The sequence below is a fragment of the Mustela erminea genome, chromosome 3 (assembly GCF_009829155.1).
Source record: "Mustela erminea isolate mMusErm1 chromosome 3, mMusErm1.Pri, whole genome shotgun sequence".
Lineage (NCBI taxonomy): Eukaryota > Metazoa > Chordata > Mammalia > Carnivora > Mustelidae > Mustela > Mustela erminea.
The window spans coordinates 130,454,475-130,475,094 of NC_045616.1; the positions used below are offsets into that span (position 1 = coordinate 130,454,475).

Here is a 20,620-nt window from a genome sequence, read left to right on the forward strand (position 1 = left end):
GTAATCTTGACATAAAAATGAACACTTTCTTCAAAATTTCTAGCCACTACTTTTTTTTATTATTATTACTATGTTCAATTAGCCAACTTACAGTACATCATCAGCTGAATGGGAAGAAATCTAGCAACTACTTTTAGTTAAACCCTGAGTTCTTCATTTTTTTTCCCTGAATGGTGCTCAGAGTGAATAGTTGACCTATGGTTCCTCTCCTCCACAAAAAATTATTATAAAGGTAGTAATTTGATGCTGAAAATTATGGATACCAATCCTCAGGAAGTTTATAGATCATCAGGGCTTCAGCTTTTAATAAGAAACAAGTTTTCATTTTAAATATTTAGAAGTAAAAAAACAAGGAATTCATCTTTGTCCTATTTCATCATTGCATATGCACCTATAATTAAAAACAGAATAACAGTTTTGTTAGACTAATTTTGCAAAAGCATCCCCGTGCCTCCTTGCCTTCCAGATGCTGTTAAACTAGCACTTCCAACCCATCTTAGCAAACTTTGTTGAACTTTGGGGCCTCATCTCGAGAGCTGCTTCCTCTTGAAGGCTGACTGGACCGCCTTACTCTGCAGTGAGCACATTTTGTCTTGTGTGTCAAATTTATTATTCAAATAGGCTTGCAACCTCCTAGGGTATCTGTTCTCTGCCTACCTCAAGTCAGTACCACACTCACCAAGGTTTACAGTGTTTTCATCTACCCTGTCTTCTCCATTCCTCACATGTGCCCAGTTCGTTCATCCAGCCTTAGAGCCTTTGGTTTAGGTATCCAAACCCCTGGGCCCCATATCAGATGCTCTCTGGCCTGCCCTCAGCTCCAGCCACAGGTCTAGCAACTGTTTCCATTCAGTCTTCGACCAGGATCTCAGAGAATACCCAGCACCTTCCTTTGGATTCCTGCTATATACCTTCCACTGTACCTTCACTGCGAGATTCCCACAGAACTCACTTGGTACAGTTCCCATGGAACCACCCTTAACCAATGGTGGACATTTGGCTGGCGGATAAGTGTTTCCTCCTTTCATCCCTTGGGTAGACAGTTCTGAGCAGCATTCCAGAAGGTTCCTCTTGGAGATCGACTACCGGTTGCCCATGGCCAGTTTGGCAGTGCGTCCCTACATTGGCTTCCCTCTTTTCTGTGTAACTCCTGCACACCTTCTGCATCCTGGGATCGTTTCCCAAATACGTCAGTTGCGTGTAAGCTTTTGTCTCAGGCTTTTTTTAGAATCCAGGCGAAGACAGTCGGTACCCAGAACAGCTCTACAGTGCAGATCCTCAGGATAGATTGGAGCTGGTTTACTCACCTGTCAAAGCAATCAGCGCCACTGCCATCTGTAGTCGGCAAAATGTTGTAGCCATTCGACACCAGCCCCCCTGCCCCTAGCCCCGCCATCCTTGAAGATGACTACCTCTGGAACTTGTGACTATGTTACCTTACTTGGCAACAGCAAATGTGATCAGAGGGAGATATGACTCTAGATCGAGGACCAGAGAGATGCAACACTGCTGGCTTTGCAGAAGGAGGAAGGCGATCATGAGCCAAGGAACGTGGGCAGCCTCTAGAAGCACACACAGCGAGGAAATGGATTCTTCTCTAGATCCTGCAAAAAGGAACCCAGCCCTGATGCCACCTTGGTGTTAGCACGGGGGAGACCTGATGTGGACTTGTTTCTACCTCAGAACTGTCAGATAGTAATTCGCATTGCTTAAGCAGCGACACTCATAGTAATTTGTTAACAACGGGACATAAGGGGCTGTTGCTGAGCAGACGCTGACTGGCCCCAGCGTGTGGGAACAGCATGATGGCCACCCAGACTCCTGTCTCGGTGCAGGCGGACGAGGGCTGGCGGGCTCTCCCAGCACCCGTGGCGCTTGACCAGTAGGGGCCCGTGAGAAAGACTGTGCGCTTGGCTAGTTTTTATTAACTGCTTGGGAAGCCTGGGGTAAAAATACAGGCCTAGGTCAGCCAACTCCCACCTCGAGGCCCACTGGGGCCGGGGTTGAGGAGAGCCTGACCTCCCACAGCCCAGGGAAAAGTACCAGAAAGAGGCCTGGGGTCTAATCGGGCGTTTGGCTGAGCTGCAGATGGGATGAAACACTGTCCTGACAGTTCTTGATCAAAGTCAGAGCCTGAATAGGGACAGATTGGGACACTGGGGCCTAAGTTAGGAACAACAGTGTAGATGCACCCGAACACGCTGACGACAAGGCCCCTAACGTGGGGCTGGCAGGAGCAGCTCACTATCTCGCGCTGTACTTACATGGTTTTTCGTCAGTGCCTTTGTCCAGCCCTGGAACATCCTGCACAGGGGAGCAAGGGCTCGGCCTGTCCCATTGCTCGCTCTTTCCTCCACACCTGGAAGAGTGCCTGTCCCATAGGAGGCGCTGGGTAAATATTTCTTGATTAAACAAATGAATGACTGCTGGAGGTTAAGAACAAGAGAGCAAATCTAGACTTGGTTGGAAGGGGGGGAAATGCATATCTTAAATTTAAATTTATTTAAAAATTACAAAAATGTCTCCACTCAAGTTGTCCATGAAAAAATTTAAAAGCAGCAACAATGCTCTTGGATAATGACCAGCAGTTTAACGCAATTTATAAAATTGAACAAAATTTAGATGTGTGTCTTATGCCTCTATAGACACGGGACCCTTTCTTTAGGTCCCTTTCTTTAGGGTCCGGCAGCAGCATTATCGGGACGCTTTCCAAAGCCTTCTTCCTTTGCACTCTGTGCAGGACGATCCGGTAGACGCCCGTGATGGAGCTCCGGGCGTCTCTCCCTTGGTTGTTGCGGATGTGCTCTTCCGTAATACCCAAATGTTCTAGAGCGCTTTTGACCTCACTTTCTTCTTCTTTGAGGGTGCCGGTTTCAGACAGATGTTTGGGGTCCAGCTGGAAAGGCTCCAGAGGGGTGGGGTACGGCACCCCCTGCATCCACTCGTTGCTCATGATGGAGTCGATGCCGTGCCTGTCGGCGGGCACGGGCTGGAGGACCCCGCGGATGAGGCGGAGGCAGGGCGCCGACACGTGCGGGGGCACACTGTACGCGCCCTCCAGGATGCTCTTCTTCAGCTTGGCCACGGTCTCTGCCCGGAAGGGCATGGTGCCCGTCACCATGAAGTACAGCAGCACCCCCAGCGCCCAGATGTCCACGTAAACGCCCACGTAATGCTCGTCCCGGAAAAGCTCGGGCGCGGCGTAGGGGGGCGACCCGCAGAAGGTGTTGAGCATTTCGCCTTTTTTACTTACGGTGCTGAATCCAAAGTCACCCACCTTCACGCAGGTATTATTGGCATAAAATACGTTTTCTGCCTTCAGGTCTCTATGAATAATTTGGTTCTCGTGCTGTGGAAGGAGACATGGGGAGAAGTCATCGTTTTCAAGGTAGAATACCAACACGAAAATAATAAAGGCGTCAGTGGCTCTGATGTTTCACTCTGGTGAGGTGATGATGGGGGTAATAACAGCAGCTCCACGGATGTCAACTTAACTCAGACCTGTGAACCGCCCCCCGACCCCGGCCGGCTGCCCAGTTCTGACCCTTAGCAAACATGACACCCCCTCGAACAGACCAAAGCTTCTGTTCTTCCATGGGACAATGGCAGGAGTCTGTCCCACACATGGGACTTGGGAATTAGTGCCAGAAATGAGCCCCGATCTTCCAAAACTGCATGTTCTGAAACACAGTGAAACTAATCCTTCCTATTTGAGGCCATAAATCTTTTTTTTTTTTTTTCCTGGCTGAGCTGTCTCTTGAGGAGGGCCAACACCAAGACGGTTCAGAACCCTTGCTTCTTTGTGGGGGACCAAGGGGGCTCCTTTGTTTTTATAGAATTCAGTAGAAAGAAAGAAAGGCTATATTTGGCAAGGTTCTAGCAGCAGGTCCTGCTGTGGGTGGCAAGCACATGCCCCACCCCCACCCTCACGTTCTGGATCCAGACAGACAACTTGGGACCCCTGACGTCCTTAGTCCCCAGGGCTCTTGGGAGATGGTTTAATGTTAACTTTGCTGGGCTTCCTGGGGTAAGAATCCAGGCTTTGGAGCCTGGTGGCTTGGATAATTCTGGGTTCAACAATACCGGCTGTGTAATATGTTTTTTTTCTCTGTAAAGTGAGACAGCGACAGCCGCCTGCGCGAGTGCTGCATCTGAGGCGCTCAGCAAGGTCCTGGCACGGGGTCAACACACTCAGCGGAACCCGGATCTACATCCATGATCCTCTCTTCCTCCCTTCAGAGACCAGGCAGCTGGGAGAAGTGTCAGGGCACAGAGCTACAGGGGACTCAGCCTGATTCTCTTTAGCTCTCCCACCCAATTTCCTTTCTACGGAGGATGAAGAAGACTCTTCCCATCTGTTCTATTGTTTGATGTGTGTCCTGCCCACTCCCTGGCCTGGGAAAGTTCACGGCAGCACAGGGCCACTTGAATGCCACCCGTGACACCATGAGTCTGAAACACCCACTGCCGTTACAGTCGGGCTCTTCTCTCTTGCTCGTTTTTTCCCCTCCCCTTCTCTCTCCTGATGCCTATCTTGGGGCTCCAGGTCACTAATTTCCCTCTAGTGACTGGTTCAGGAAGTCTCTGGTCCTAGCCTCACCCCACAGAGCCCAGTCAGAGGAATGAACTAGAAACAGGTTCTCAGCTCACACAGTCCCCAGACAAATGTTTCTTTTCTACCATCTGGGTAAAGAGGACAGCTCAGACTTGTGGACTAACGGATCCATGGAGGTGGGGGTCAGGCCCGTGCCTCCAGCTCCTCTGTGTGCGCACAATACGGCCAATGGCAGAGAGGGCAAGTGAGAACCAGCTCTTGGAGGAACTGGGGGGTGTGGTTTAGGAGTCCAGATTTACCTAAAGAAATAATCAGGGAACTAAGGTAAGAATAGCATCACCAAATGTTAAAAATCAGAAGAGCATGGAGGCAGCCAGAGCTGGAGGAACTCACCAAAGGCAGGAATGATCTGCATGAGCTGATGGGAGATTGAAGAATATTCCAGAGAGAGGGAAAGCTGAGCAGAGACATGAGGGTGGATGGGATTTGGAATGTGACATGGTTAGAGGGGACAGAGCGTCCTATACACACACAGACATGAAGACAGGGCCAAGCAGCAGAGAGGAGCTGGCTCTCTGGCAGTGGAGGACAGGTGTGGAGAAATGGCGGTGGCCAGGGCCTGATGAGGGTCATCTCGTTACTGGGAGTGACTCCTGCCAACTGCCCCAGAAGCCAGGAGGCTGCCGTGTAACTGGAGATCCCTGGGTGTTGCTTCAGAGGCGAGTGTGATCTCATCCAGACTTTGGACTCTCACAGATGGGACGCCTGCCATCCCTCATGGGACTAAAGCCTCCTGGGACGCCCGGATGGTGGTGAACCAAAGCCCATGCTCTGATGCGGGGAGTATGGGAGTGAGACTCCTCTCCTCACCCCCACTCACCATGTGCTTCACAGCAGACACAATCTGGGAGAAGATGAGCTTGCTTTCTGGCTCTGAGAGCTTCCCTTCGGTGCTAATTTTTCCAAAGAGTTCCCCACCCCCTGCATACTCCATGACCAAGTGGAGCTTGGATAGGGTCTCCACGACTTCATACAGACGGATGATGTTGGGATGGTGCAGTTTTTCCATGCTGGAAATTTCACGGGATAGTAGCCTTTGGGTTTTCTGGTCTAGCTTGGTCTTGTCCAGGATCTTAATGGCCACCTTTTCTGGGAGAAAAAAAAAAAGTCAAAGGATATGCCAGTGTTCACAGGTGCATAAAGATTTTTTGAATGGGGAGGGAGCTTGATTGGCTACTTTATTTCACTAGACACAGAGGGTGAACGGCTGTTCCCAAGCTCACAGAGCTCTTCAGTGGTGATGACAGCCGTTCTCGAGTTGACATCAGTCCTCGTCCCTTGGGTCAGGGTGAGACTTCCACACACAGATTTTGATGCCAACTTCTGTCTTCCAAGGAAGTTTCAGTTTGATGATATTTATCTAATTTCCTGGATAAAGTGAAAGATTTTTGCTTAGCCCAGACAGGCCCTCCTAATCAGACCCAATCTATGTCCTCTGCCTCGCCAGGCATCACCCCTGTCCACAGTTACTCCTGCTCCACACAGAACTGTAGTTCAACCATTACACAACCTCTGCTTGTTTCTGAAAAGGGACGGCAAATCGCAGTCTGGGACCTGTCCCCCATCTGGAACATTTCCTCTGCCTGGCTCGCCACTGCTTCCCTGTTCTTTACGCAAGTAAGGCCTGATGAGCCTTGTGGGCTAGCCTCGGAACCAGCCTCTTCCAGGACATTCCGATGTCTGTGTGTTCTCTGTATGATGATCTCAGCACACTAGCCTCTACATCTTGATTCCTTCTCTGTGTGTCCCTCCTACTCCTCCTCTCGTGGCTACATTTTATCTGACTTTGTTCATGCCAGGCACGTAACATCACTGTGCAGTCCACACCGTTGCTCAGTATGTGCAGAGTCCCAGGAGGGCACGAGCCAGGATGTGGGATGGGTTGCCAGTTGGATCGTTCCGGACTGTAATTTGCTATTACGTATTGACAATCCTCAGAATGGCTGCATGTTTTGACCTAGCCATTTCACCTTTGGCAATTAATCTTTTTTTTTTTTTTTAAAGATTTTATTTATTTGACAGAGAGATCACAAGTGGGCAGAGAGGCAGGCAGATAGAGACGAGGAAGCAGGCTCCCCGCTGAGCAGAGAACCCAACGTGGGGCTCGATCCCAGGGCCCTGAGATCATGACCTGAGCTGAAGTCAGAGGCTTAACCCTCTGAGCCACCCAGGTGCCCTGACCTTTGGCAATTAATCTTAAAGAATCATAATCGTCTGACACGTGTACAAGACTAGATGTGGAAGGACTAGTCTGGAAGGAGACTTCCGTGATGTCAGGAACAGCATCCAGCCAGAGAGAAGGTTAAAATGATGTCTGGTTCATCTGTCTCTGTAACAGTAACCGAGCAGCTAGCCACATGATGTGGATCCTTATAAAATGAAGAGATGTTCAATAGAGAACAAGTGAGAAAAAATACAAATACACATTTGCACACATATACACTTATACAAATTCAAAATACGAAAAGATCTGGCAAGTAATGCACCAAAATGTTTAGAACAGTTATTAATAAGGGATCATGGGTGGTTTTTAAAAAAAAAAATTATGTATCTATATTCTCTAATTTTCCTACAATTAATTTATACGATTAACATAAATCATGTAATAGAAGTGGTCAATGTTTGAAAATGATGAATGTACCCCAAAGTAAAACAATTCATTTTTTGGTTCAAATTGGACCGGACTTTCTATTAGGTAAGGAAAGAAGGTTCCAGGAAAGTAAGAGAGAAAACAGGATTGCAGGGCTCCCTTTGACCCACTTGCAAAACAAGTGTTTTGAAGAACTTTGGCACAGTGGTTGTGGGCATGAAAACCGATGCGGCTGGCTTGAAATCGGAGCCCTGCTGGTGCTGAAGGTAGGTTCACTAGGGCTTCTGGAATGGAAGGGGGCAGGGTCCACTGGCGTCTGATGTGACCCCACTCACTCTGGTGGAGGCGATACTGGGGAAGAAGGCGATGAGCCGTAAGTGAGAAGAAACCCTTGGGGTTTGCATAACCTCCGCAGGCAGCGAGTCCCAGGGACGGACTCCCACCAGCGAGCCTGGAGGGGCATGCCACTGGAGCCCGGCTCGCGGCTTTTCTACCCTTCAGTTTTTAGGAGTAAGATTCACTCGAGCTGCTTCCCAGAAACAGGAGCTTTAGGTTTGGGTAGCAGATAGCTGAGCTGCTGTTGTAGGGGCTGGAATAAAGAGCACCATCCTTGAATCTGGCAGACGGCCTGCAGAAGAGCCCGCCCCGCTCTCCCTTGATCCTGACCCCAACGTCTGCGAGAGCGAGCGCGCGTCCCCTCTGTAGCTTGGCCGGCGGCCACAGCCGGCCTCCCACACTGCGGGCACCCAATGACCAGGTCATGGAGCGGTCAGGCTGCTGTCACAAACCTCCCTGGAGCACAAGCCTCCCTGGAGCACAAGCCTAGTCTTATTTCTGTTCAACGCTTGAGTGGCTGTTGGCAAGGCTGGCGTCCCAGGGTCTGGACTGGAGTAAGGCAGGAGAGGGACTGTGGGGGCCAGCGGGCGGGCGGTGGAAAGTGGAGCTTCTTTACACTCCATGTCTTGGGCGCCCCGGGGCCTCATGCTCCTCCCCACCCGCTTCCTCCACTGCGTGTTAAATCAGATGCTTGCCGTGCTTCATACCATGAAGGGATGATCGTAGAACCCACTGTAGAGGCCTGGGTCCTGGGAATGGTCATCAAATGGCAGAAACTGCCCTCCAGGAAGAGTGAGGTCTCCACGTCCACTCCCCCGACGGGCGGTCAGTGAGCACAGCGGAGCACCCGCGTGCACCAGGCAATGAAGAAGACACTGTTCCTAGTCCAGTGAGGGACAAAGACTGAAAAAAGCCCCTATGACAAGTGCAGCCCAAGTGAGGGAGGAGTACGCCTTTCCGGGAAAGAACCCTTGAGCTGCGGCCAAGAGGTGGGCCAGGCCTGGGCGAGGGATGACGTGTGTGTTCGAGGACGTGAGGGGAGCCCACTATCCTGGACACAGAGAATGAGGGGAGTGGGCCCAAACCAGCCTTGTGTGGTCAGCAGCAGCGGAAAACCCAGGACCTTGGAGGCTTTTTCAAGAAAGGCAGACTATCTGGTGGACAATGGCAGGCAGTCTGCGGGTTTTAGGGAGAGTATGATCATCTGATTTCCAGGTCAGAATGAACACTCTGGCTGCACTGTGGGAAATGGATAGAAGACCTAAGAGCAGCCTGGTGGTTTAGATGGTGATTAAAGCAGTCCCACAGAGAGGACCCTCTTGGTGCAGGCACCAGAGCGAGAGAGAGAAAGAGAGAGAGAGAGAGAAGAAAGTAACCCTCTCTTTTTCCAAATCTAGTAGAGAGTCTGACACAGGTCCCATGTAGTGGGTGACACATTCCTTAAACTAGGGCTTGCAAACTCCAGTATCTCGAGGGGGCCAGGGTGGGGATAGGGTGGCACACTTATTGGAAGGCAATAGGGATTAGTGGGGACTGTGGAGTGCTGAGGAGTACATGCCCCAGTGCAAACGCCACTCCAGACAGTTGTCCCTATTTAGAATGGAGACTCAGTGTTGTCAAATCTGAATTTTTTCAAGAGAAACCAGACATCATTTTATGCAAATGTTCCAATTGCTAAGTATCAGCAACAAATTCCCATTTTTAGACCTAGAGTGGACCAGGAAAATCTGTCTGTGGGACCAAAGGGAAAAGGGGAGAAAATAGATATCAGAACACAGAGTGCTGTGAGAAAAGTTTGCCATGAGAAGAGCTGAGAACTTCCTTCCAGACACTCAGCCAAGCTGAGCCAACCTTACCGTGAGAGTCTGGGTGAACAGAGATCAAACTTCCCTCTCCTTCCTTTGGTCCCCTGCAAGAGACCAAAGCCAACGGGCACCCAGAGAACGAAGGAGACTTGACGCAGCCTGGGGCAGAGAGCAGAATGAGGGTGGACAGTGGATCTGGGGAGGAGGTAGAAGGTGGCCCGCACAGCAGGGTAACAGGGGACTGGTGTGAGAGGTAATGTGGGCATAAAGCAGCTGGCTGTGGCCTAGTCTCGGGTCAGTGAAGACTCGTAGGCCTTTCTCTGGAATCTGTTAGCTAGAGGAAAGTAAAGGAGAAGTGGTAAGAGGAGGTTCTAATGGTAGGGACGTGTAGGAGAGATCTCGAACCAGGAAGACCTGATACCTTAGAGTATGGGTCTATATAGCTTCTGATTGGCTTTATCAGTAAAACACTTTTGAGCACTACTCTAGTGTATATATTTAGAAATTATATGCATGTACTAATACACACATTTTAAATACATATAAGCACAGATATTAAAAAGATAGAACAACAAACATAAATGGCAATTCTAATATTGTCTTTCGTCATCCAGTGACTCATGTTGGGCATCCCCTGGGGAATGCAGACCCTACTCTGGAGACCACTCAGGGTCACCAGCGACCCCCAAGTTGCTAAAACAGATGGTCAGTTTATAGGCTTTATTCCTCCCCCTTGAAACACTTTTTTATCACTTGGTTTCTAGGGCAACACACACTCCTGACATTTCTCCTAGCTCTCTTTTGTCTTTTTATTACTGACGTGTAGTTGAATATGATGTTATATTGGTTTATGTTATAAATATGAGTATGATGTTATATTAATTAGGTGGATCCGTAGTGGTTCGAGTCCCACACATGACCTAGCGCTCACCTCCATAAGGAGTCACCGTACGATGTTATTACAACATCACTCACTCCATGCCCGTGCTGTGCTTTTCCTCTCCGTGGCTTATTGTATAACTGGAAGTCTGTACCTCTTAATCCTCTTTGCCTCTTTTGCCCATTCCCCCACCCCCTTGCCTCTGACAACCACCAGTTCGTTCTCTGTATTATTTCATTAATTAATTAATTTGTAAAGACCGATTTATTTATTTTGGAGAGAGAGAGAGAGCTTGTGTGCAAGTGGGGGAGGGGGGAGAGGGAGAGGGAGAGAATCTCAAATAGACTCCCTGCTGACCGTGGACCCCAATGCGGGACTCGACCTCACAGCCCTGAGATCATTACCCTGAGCCAAATCCAGAGTCTGATGCTCAACCGACTGAGCTACCCAGGCATCCCATGTTCTCTGTAGTTAAGAATCTGTTTGTTTTGTTTTTAGATTCCACCTATCAGTGAAATCACATGGTATCTCCTGCTTCTCCTGCTTCCAAGTCTCATTGCAGTGTCCTTTCATCTCCACAGCCTCTGAATGTGGCTACCTGAAGGTGCCGTCCTTGGACTCCTTCCCTGCAATCATCTCCTTAGTGATTCCAGATGTATAAACACATCTGCCTATATGATCTCTCCACTTAGTCACCTTAGTTTGGGTTCTGCCTCAAGCAGAGCCTGAGGCGGGGATTCAGGTGGACAAAGGAGGTAACCTGGGAAATACAGGTAGAAGAACGAGGAACAGAGATGGAAAGGAAAGATGGCCAGTAAATGGTGTGTTACTAGGCAAGTTAGCAGTCACCCTACTAAGAGCTACATGCCTAAATACCACGAGAAGAGCTGGGGTATTTATAAATCAACTACTGCTAGTGATTGGTTGTCAGCTGCTCAGGGGAATATAAATTCCTGTTTATTTCTGGCCTCCCGTGCATGTGGGAAGAGCAGGCTCCAGCAGGAGAGAGCCCAGAGGCTAGGAGATGGAGAGATTGGCACGTGGAGGGGCGGGGGCAGGCTTGCACGCACTGATGTGGTAAGGTGTTAGGAGACATGGGGGAGGGAGGAGGCACCCTCTGCCGTATGTGTGTAATAGATGTGCAACAAGCATGCACAACAGAACATGTTCAGTACTGTGCTCCCCATCTCCCCCTGCCCCAAACCTGGCCCTCCCGGTGTCAGCAAGTGGACACTCTAGTCTTACACTTGCTCAAACCACAAGTCATTGAGTATCTGAGTCCTCTTTAACATTCCGCTTTGAATTCGCCAGCAGATCCTGTTGTCTGTCTCCACCTTCTAGACACAGCCGGAATCCAGCCGCTTCTCCGCACCCCACTGCTACCTTCCTGCTCCGAGCCACCGTTCCCTCTTGCTTGGATGACGGCACTATGCTCCTCACTGATCTCTCTCTTTCTACTTTGACCCCTTGCAGTCTATTTTCAACCGAGCAGCCAGGGTGATCCTATTAAAGCATAAGCCAGATCGCATCGGGTCTCTGCTCCCTCAGAGGGCTCTGGTTTCACTCAGAGGAAAAGCCAGAGTCCTTTCTACGACATAATGACCGCACACGACCCGGTCACCGCTGCCGCCTGGCCTCATTCCCCTGGCCATTCCCAGAGTACCACAGGCGTCCTGCCTCCTCAGGCGTGCTGTCCCCTCCGGCTGACAACGCCCTCCCCCACATCAATGGCCAGAGACCGTATTTCTTTCAGGTCAGTGATTACCCCCTCAGTAAGGCTGTCCTGGCCAACTTACCTAAAATGTGGCCTCACTGTTCCCTATCCTCCCCCTCGATTTCCCTCTTATCACTTGTCACTATGGAACAGAGTGAGTACTTTCCTGGCTTACCTTTGTCTGTCTCTCCCCATTGGAATATAAGCTCCAGAGGACAGAGGTTGTTGTCTGATTTGTTCATCATTGTACCCCCAGTCCCTAGAAGAGGACCTGTTACAGAGTAGGAGCTCAACAACTATTTGCCGAATGAATGCTCTCACCAGCCCCACAAGAACCAGGTGAGGAATGTTATCACAGAGTAAACGCAGTTTGGCACTGAGCTTTATCATTTACCATTTTCTTTGTTCCAGGCACCTTCCATGTTCTCATGGACTCTTCATAGTCCTGATTTTTAATGGCCATATCACCTTCCATCCAGCGTATATGCCTTCATTTACCGGACCATTCTTATATTGTTGGATCACATAGGTGATTTCCAGTCCTTTGCACTAGAGATAACACTATAAGGAGCATTTTTGGGTTCCAGTATTTCTATTATTGGACTTATTTTTAGGATGGGTTCACCAAAGCTACTAAGTAACCATTTTTAAAATGAGAAAACAAGCTTTACTTGCTGTTTTAATGAAGGTTGTTCAAGAGGAGATATTACATCTTTTAAGGCTGTGGGCCTTCTCTATGAAGCTTGACTCAAGACTGCGTTAATCTCTAGTCCTGTCTGCCAAGAAGGGACCACAGAGAGGACCTACCAGAGGACACTGCTATGCATTGCTTCCTCGAAAATCTCTTCTCTGCTGGGTTTTTATGAGACGTTCTACACTAATTTAATCCACCAAATACTTGTTGAATAGTTATTATTTATAACTACTGGGGAGAAACTCAAAATGCTTCAATGACACCAAGGAGCCTATAACTGGAAGACCCAAGATTTTCACTATTCCCTGAATTTGTTAAGCCCCAAATCTTTATTTCCTATTCATACTTTCTTTGGAGCTCCAAGCTGGCTGTTGGACTCCATGTCAGTGCCTCCAAATTTTTACTCTCAAATCCCGTTTCTTCTCCTATAGTCACTCCTCACTGCTGAGTCATTAAAGCTGGAAACCTGGGGGTCACCTTCAGAACCTTTTCTCTTTTCCTGCTCTCACCCATGCGACTCACCACAGGGCGTTCCGGTATCCTGAACTATTTCTCAAGTGCTTCCTTTTCCCTCCATCCTTTCTGTCACTTCTTTGCTTTGTTTTTAAAATTTTTTGTGATGTGGACAAATCCTTTTTTTTTTTTTTAAAGATTTACTTATTTTAGAGAGAGAGTGAGAGAGATCGGGGGAGGGCCAGAGGGGGAGAGACTCTCAGGCAGACTCCCTGCTGACCATGTGTTGAGCTCAATCCCACGACCCCAAGATCATAACCTGAACTGAAAGCAAGAGTCAGACGTTCCACCAGCTGAGTCACCGTGGTGCTCCTCTGTCACTTCTTTAGTTGAGATGGACATCGTCATTCATCTGAACCATCAGACTAATATTTTTTCTGACTTCTCTGACTTTTGTCACACTCCAATTTGCTTTCCTCACTGAAAACTAATCCTATTAACCACCTGTATGAATTTCTTGCTTACAGTTCCTCACTGGCTTCCCCATACCTAAATGACAAACCCCAAATGTGCAAGACTCTCCAGGGTCTAGTCCCTGCCGGCCTCACCCTCTGGGTCTTGCTCTCTTTATTCCTTTTAAACCTCCAATGGCTCCCCTCCCTGGTGCATAGGTCCTTGCCCTTCATAAACCTCAAGGCCTACTGCGAGCCCGTCCTGCTCAGGACCCTCTCCTGCTGCCCTCGGACGCACGGAGCACACCCTTTGGCTTTACCCTGTGGCAGCTCCTACAATTACAGCCCGTCTCCCTGACCTACCTCGAGTTCCCAACAGGCTAGAACTCTATCTTACTCATCTCCCTAAGGCCCAAAACAAAATATGGGCCCAGGAGAGTTTATTATATTTTTAAAAAGGAAGGGTTGGGGGGGTATGAATGAACAGATGAATAGGTCAATTGAGAGGAAGGAAGGGTTCTAGAAATGGGAGACCAGACTGAACAGGAAGACCAGGGAAGAGGAGGTCAGGAAGGGCAGCGACAGAGAAAGGGACGGGCACCTGTGGCCTCATTTACTTTTGTTTGTGACAACAGATGGAAAATAAAATATTCAGAAGCCGAGTGCATCATCTCTTTTGAGAAATTTCTAATCAGCTTAAAAGGGGACTCCTAGCTGCCCTATCGGCTTGCCAGGCCCAGGGAAATCTGAGCTGTTAGCTATAAAAATAAACTCCAGCCAACAGGGGCCTCTCCTGGAGCCTTCTTCCTAGAGATCCATCCAGAACAGCTGGGACCCTTAAAAACTACCATCCTAGGGGGGCACCCGGGTGGCTCAGTGGGTTAAGCCTCTGCCTTCGGCTGAGGTCATGATCTCAAGGTTCTGAGAGCGAGTCCCGCATTGGGCTCTCTGTTCGGTGGGGAGATTGCTTCCCCCTCTCTCTCTGCCTGCCTCTCTGCCTACTTGTGATCTCTCTCTCTCTCTCAATCTCTCTGTCAAATAAATAAATAAAATCTTTAAAACAACAACAACAACAAAAACCTCTGTCCTAGGAGCTGCTCCCGGCACCCAAACCCTCTGCTTTCCTGAGACCCCCTCCCCTGTCTCATCTAGGTTGCCCACACTTCCTAGAAAACCTGATGACAATTCTGGGCCAGCTGGCTTTGTATGAGGACCACATTCAAACAATCACTGTCCATGTGACATGGTCTCATGGGGCCGGGCAGTGGGACAGCTGTTTGAAATGCCCAGCGTGGCTTTCTAAGCTGCTCACTAAGCCACTTCCATCTCTCCTCTTTCAGAAATGAAGATTTTGGGGATGCCTCAGTGGCTCAGTTGGTTAAGCAGCTGCCTTCGGCTCAGGTCATGATCCCAGCGTCCTGGGATGGAGTCCCACATCGGGCTCCTTGCTCGGCAGGGAGCCTGCTTCTCCCTCTGACCCTGCCTGCCACCCTGTCTTCTTGTGCTCACTCTCATTCTCTCTCTCTCTGACAAATAAATAAAATAAATAAAATCTTAAAAAAAAAAAAAAAGAAAAGAAATGAAGATTTTGGAGGCATGGGGCATCTGTCTTTCCATTCCAGTCAGCTCAAGGTGGCCAAATGTCCCTCCTCCTTCTCTCAGGCCATCTCCCAGTACCTGAGCCCCCTTTCTCTTGCCTGAGCCCTCACACCCCTTGGCATATGGGCTCCCCATCCCAACTCCCTTCTCAGCTGCTTTCATTGTCACCTTCCAGCTGCTTCCTAACTAGGGGCCTCACCGAAGGCAGAACCGCAGAAGAGAGGTGGGTGCAGCTCTAGGACCAGGCCTTTACAAGATGGGCCTACAGGGGAGGCCCAGGAGTCATTTTTCAGTTGCTCAGTGACCTGACTTTACATTATCTGTTGCTTAAACTGTCTCGTTAAGTCAATTTTCCCACTGCCTGGGCTTTGGGCCTTCCTCCCCTCTTTTGCACATATGCCCCACAGCCGGAGGGTGACGGCGAACCTCTGACCCGCGGGCTCGCTGGGGCATATGTTGGGGAGGCCACTGACGCGCCCAGCTTGCACAGCAGGAAAAGGCCATGTTCTCTGGAACTCAAGGAGCCACTACTCAGTTTCGCAAGGCCGCCACGGGGAAGCCTGTGGCATCCGAGCAGGCAATGATTACCTAAATCCCATTTCTGCTGCTTGTCTCTTCGGCCCTCCTCACCCAGCAGCCTGTCTCCAGGCTCACACTTTCTGGCTCCTGGCTCGTGCTGATTTCTCGCCTCCGCCGGTTATTGCCCCCATGGTGGATGTGTCCCTCGATTTGCTGCGCTCTCTGCTACCACCCCCCCGCCCAGGACACCGGTCAGGACCTCAGACTCTGCTGACAGGTCATGGGGTCATGGGACTCGCCACCTAGAGGCTGCAGCTGACTTGACGAGGGCATGCCCTGGCGTCCGCTGGCTGGGGAGCAAGGGCATTCCCGGTCAGCTGTGAGCTGGCCCAGGACGAGGCAAGCAGTCAAGCAGTACGGAGACGGGTAGTAACGCCGGGAGACCGTGCAGACGGGGGGTCAGCAACAGCCATTCCCGGCCAGGAGTCTTCTGAGAGCTATGCGGAGAAAGCCGCTCTGCGGAACGAAGTCTGAAGATGGAACCTTTTCCTCAAGGGAAGTAGAAATGAAAAACCGTGAGGCCCCGGAGAAAGAAGGGGTAGAGGGAGTAAGAGCTTGCAACTTGCTCTGCTTCTGCGCTGTGGGTGCACGGAGCTCCCCGGTTCACGATGCCCCCCTTTCCACGTGCGTGAATGTGAGTGCGCTTCTGTTCCATGAACCCAGGGATGTGTGACTCAGCAGGCCCAAAGAACCTAGACTTTTCTGAAATCAGACTAATATTAGCATTTAATGAATACTTACCGGGTGCTCTGTCTAAGGCACAGGGTAGATATTCAATATGTCACATGTTTAAGTTTTACTCATGAAGACACTGAGGCACAGAATGATACAGTCACTTGTTCAATGTTATGCAGTGAGAGATAAAAAAGAATGGGAGGGGCGCCTGGGTGGCTCAGTGGGATAAGCCGCTGCCTTCAGCTCAGGTCATGATCTCAGGGTCCTGGGATCGAGTCCCCGCATCGGACTCTCTGCTCAGTGGGGAAGCTGCTTCCCTTCCTTTCTCTCTGCCTGCCTCTCTGTCTACTTGTGATCTCTGTCTGTCAAATAAATAAATAAAAATCTTTATTAAAAAAAAAAAAAGAATGGGAATCCCACCCAAGTCTCACAGATTCCAAAGCTAGTCACTTCCCACAGTGCGTGCCCTTCTGCTACTTAAAGACGCAGCTGTCACTGAGGCACTGAGCAGGGAGACGGACTGGCAGGAAGGAGGCTGCAAGACGGACTCGGGCTACCTCTGCAAAACAGGGGGACCAGAGGAGGTCAGTTCTTCCCAGAGGGGAGCCTGTAACACTTGTGGGGCGCGGAATGATTTTCGTGCAGGGAACCCGCCTTAGCCAGTCCTGAATCACTGCCTAAAAACACCATTCCTGTTAGAGTTAGTCTGTAATTCTCCTGAGTAACACAAATAGAAAATCTCAGATTGGCTATTGGCGTGGTTTACTTTCTACTACTTGGCGATTTTCCCTGAAAACTTCTTGAAAGTTGCTGATGAGTGAGAGTCAATGGTCAAAGTTCTCACCATACACAAAAAAATCCTAACTCTGTGAGGTGACAGATGTTTGAAGCAACTTCATTGCAAGAATCATTCTGCAACATATACAGATATAAAATCACTATGATGTATATCTTAGCCTGCCCAGTGTTATATGTCAATTATGTCTCAATAAAACCGGGAAAATACATAAATAATAGAACTTTTATATTTATTTGCATAGTACCTATTTTTACCATTACCTTCTACTCAGAACAAGTGACATTGGTTTTTCATTATATAAATAATATTACATTTCTTTTTGAAATAAGTTTATTTGAATAAAAATATTGAGTTGTACCCATGATAGCTACTATGTGCCATGTACTTTATAGATGTTGTTTCTGATTTTTCCAACAATTCTAAGAATCATTCTCTCTATTTTATGGCTGAGGCAACTAGGGACCAAAGAGGAAGTGCCTAGTAAGGGACTGAAGCAGGATCTAAAACAAATTTGCCCTGTTCTGAGGTGCCTAGTCCCTCCACTGCCCCCACAATGTCTCCTCGCCACTGGAATCCAACACCTGAACCCACACTCGGGAAATGGCTCCAAGCTGGCCACAGCCGGCGGCCTTCGCTCGGACTTCTGCCTCACGGCCTGTCTGCTGCACTGGACACGCTCCTCTCCCGGTTTGCCTTCACCCACCTTCTCCTCTCCCCTTCCTGATCATGTCTTCTGCCTCAATTTCTGGCCTCTCTCTCCCCATGCCTTAGCCTCGGCTCTCATTCTTGCTCCAGACCAGATTCTCGTTACAGCACTAGATCTGCTTCTGCGGGTCAAGTAGGACGGTCCCCGGCTGCATTCTGTACGTGAGGAAGCACAGGCTCCCAGAAGTACTGGCATTTACCAGGGCAAGTCGGGAGAGTAGCCGAGACGTGAGGACGTGGGGACCCAGACACTTGGTCTCCGAGCAAGATGGAAGGAGACTTGGAGCCCCCGTGACGTGGGAACACATGTGCACACGCATGTGTATGTATGTGCGAGTGTTTTTACGTAGGGGCCAAATATAGGGATGGGATTGGGGGTCAGAGAAAAAGAAAACCAAAGACAACTCTAATATAAGAAAAGAGGCGCTTGGAGATACAGTAGTAGGCTGGGGCCAAGGTGAGAAAATGTCGGTACAGAACTCGCGGGGACAGTGTGGAGTCCGTGGGCTTTAGGAAGTTGGTAAATTATACCAAGTTGCAAGTGTACTTTTCCTGCCTTTCAACTCCCTTATGAGCATCTCCAGGCTTCAGCTAAGTTTCAGGTGACACGGAGAAGTGCCCACTGGGCACTGGGCTCGGCCAGCAAAGGGCTGCTGGGCTCTCTGCATAGTTCCTCCCTGAGGCCAGAGTGGCGGGCGCTGCTGGTCTGGGGTCCAGAGTGTCCGGAGCCAGGCCATCAGGAGGCTTTGGTAGAGAGCAAGGAGCCAAGCAACAGTGAGGGGTACGGAGTAGACGGGAGCAGAGAAGGTCCTGAGATCCAGAGCCTTTCCTCCAGATATAATAGAAGCGGCAGCCTTGGGGAAGGAGGGGCGCCTGAACCCTCCTGCTCACGGACAGTGGTGACCTGGGAGGTCTCCTGTGTCATCCTGTCACACACACACACACACACACACACACACACACACTCAGGTTATAAATAAGGACTTGGAAGATGAACTTTCCGGGCACCAAGCCACACCCACCCCAGTGCGCCAACGCCTGCCTGGAGAGGACAGAGTCCCCTCACATGAAATGAGTTCATCCATGCGGTACGGTGAAAGAGTTTTTAGAGTCAAAATCTTTCAAGATTGAACTGCCAAAACAATATTGAACTTCTTTTGATCTGTTTCCCTATCTGTAAATGGAAATAAAAATACTGACCTCACAGTGTTCCCGTGAAAATCAACTGAGGTAATAATGGAAGGTGTGAGGGGACAACGCTTGCGACGCTCAGGGCCTCGGGGATGTCACTTCACCCGCTGCCCTGGCCCTGGCCTCCGAGCCCCTGCCCCAGACGAGCTCCCGGTGCCAGGGGAGAGGGTCCTGGAAGGGCAGATCCTACCTTTGGTTAGGGAGTGAATCCCGAGCTTGACCTGGGAAAAGTTCCCGCTGCCAATCTCCCCTCGGATCCGGTAGAAGCCAATGCGTTTCCCCAGCGTGACCTCCCTCAGCACCTTCTCGTCGTGGGACAGGTCCTGCGTCAGCTTCTCAAAGGGCGTCAGCCGGCGGGGCTGCGCGTCCTGCTCGTCCTTGCCGCACTCCGTCTGGCAGCCGCTTTCCACGCTCTCCCGCCGGTCCCACCGGGCGCAGGGGGGGGTCACCAGGCCGCCGCCATGCGCGTACACCGCGGTCATCGTCCACCACAGGCTCGCATCTCCGTCTCGGCCGAGAGGCTCCGCTGGAAGGCAGGTGAGGAGCGGCGCCAGGGCCAAAAAGTGGGTGGGCGAGGGGAGTTGGGGCTGGTCAGAGCCTCGCGTCGGTGACCGCCGGCCTGCAGAGCACGCAGTCCCCTTGGAGGCTTCAGGGAGACGAGGGCAGAGGCGGACAGGCCGGCAGAGCCTGCCCGGCCAAGCCGAGAGCTGCCCCCCTCACTGCGGACATCCCACCCCTTCCTTCACGGTGCACGGCCCAGCTCTCACTGTCCGGCGGGCACACACCCAGTCACCATAACCGCTTTCCTGTCTGGGCTCCAGGAACCTTCCAGCGGCCCATGCGGTCTGATGCTCTGTGGTAGGTGCCTGCACCCGAGACAAAGGCTCCAGTTTGCTAGTTTGCTATTTCCTTTGACGGCCCGAGAATCTTCCACTCTGGTGTGTAAGGGCCCCTCGGAGGCCCCCAGGTCCCTGCTGCTGGCCTTCAGCTCCGACCCCCTTCATTTTGCACTTCTCCTGCTGGAGAGTTGCAGGGCCCCCCGGGACCCAATGATCTGAACCCCAGGAAAGAAGAAACTTGCAAATCTGCCTTCTGGTCACACGGGCTGCCGGAGAAGGATTAAGTCCCTGCAACGTCACTTTAGCCGGCCTTTATTTAGATGAGCCTTCCTCTAAGCCCTGCGAGCTGTCTCAAAAATTTGGCAGGTGCTGATTCATCCTGAAAACAGAGAATAAGAAAATTTACTTGCCTATGCTAATGTACTGTACAGGATTTATAATGAACATGAAACTGCCTTATAAGCATTGATCTAAAAAAAAAAACACTACACAAATTTCAGTTATGACTCTCGGTAGTAAATGTTTGATTATGTATGATTTACTAAGAAGAAAATGTACACATACACACACACACACACACACATACACACACACTCCCTCAAGCTACATTTTAGAAAAGCCTTCACAGCCTGTAAATATTTTTAGCAAAACTATTTTTCTGTTTCTTGACATTTAGGAAAATATGCATGTTGCC

The 20,620-nt window shown here is 50.1% G+C and overlaps 1 protein-coding gene across 8 annotated transcripts in view; it reads right to left on the bottom strand.

Annotated features, from left to right (window-relative positions):
- Nucleotides 1–1,130: 1,130 nt before the first annotated feature.
- Nucleotides 1,131–20,620, bottom strand: part of NIM1K (NIM1 serine/threonine protein kinase) — a 58,977-nt gene continuing 39,487 nt past the window's right edge. For 6 of the 8 annotated variants that reach the window (XM_032337480.1, XM_032337481.1, XM_032337479.1 and 3 more), the window contains 3 exons: nucleotides 19,278–20,305; nucleotides 5,436–5,704; nucleotides 1,131–3,349 (listed from right to left, as the gene is read on the bottom strand). In XM_032337480.1, the coding sequence (XP_032193371.1) occupies nucleotides 2,600–3,349; nucleotides 5,436–5,704; nucleotides 19,278–19,569 (1,311 nt within the window). In that variant the 5' untranslated portion in view covers nucleotides 19,570–20,305 and the 3' untranslated portion in view covers nucleotides 1,131–2,599. The remainder of the gene's footprint in view (nucleotides 3,350–5,435; nucleotides 5,705–19,277; nucleotides 20,306–20,620) is intronic. The other 2 variants (XR_004284205.1, XR_004284206.1) reach the window with 2 other exon arrangements.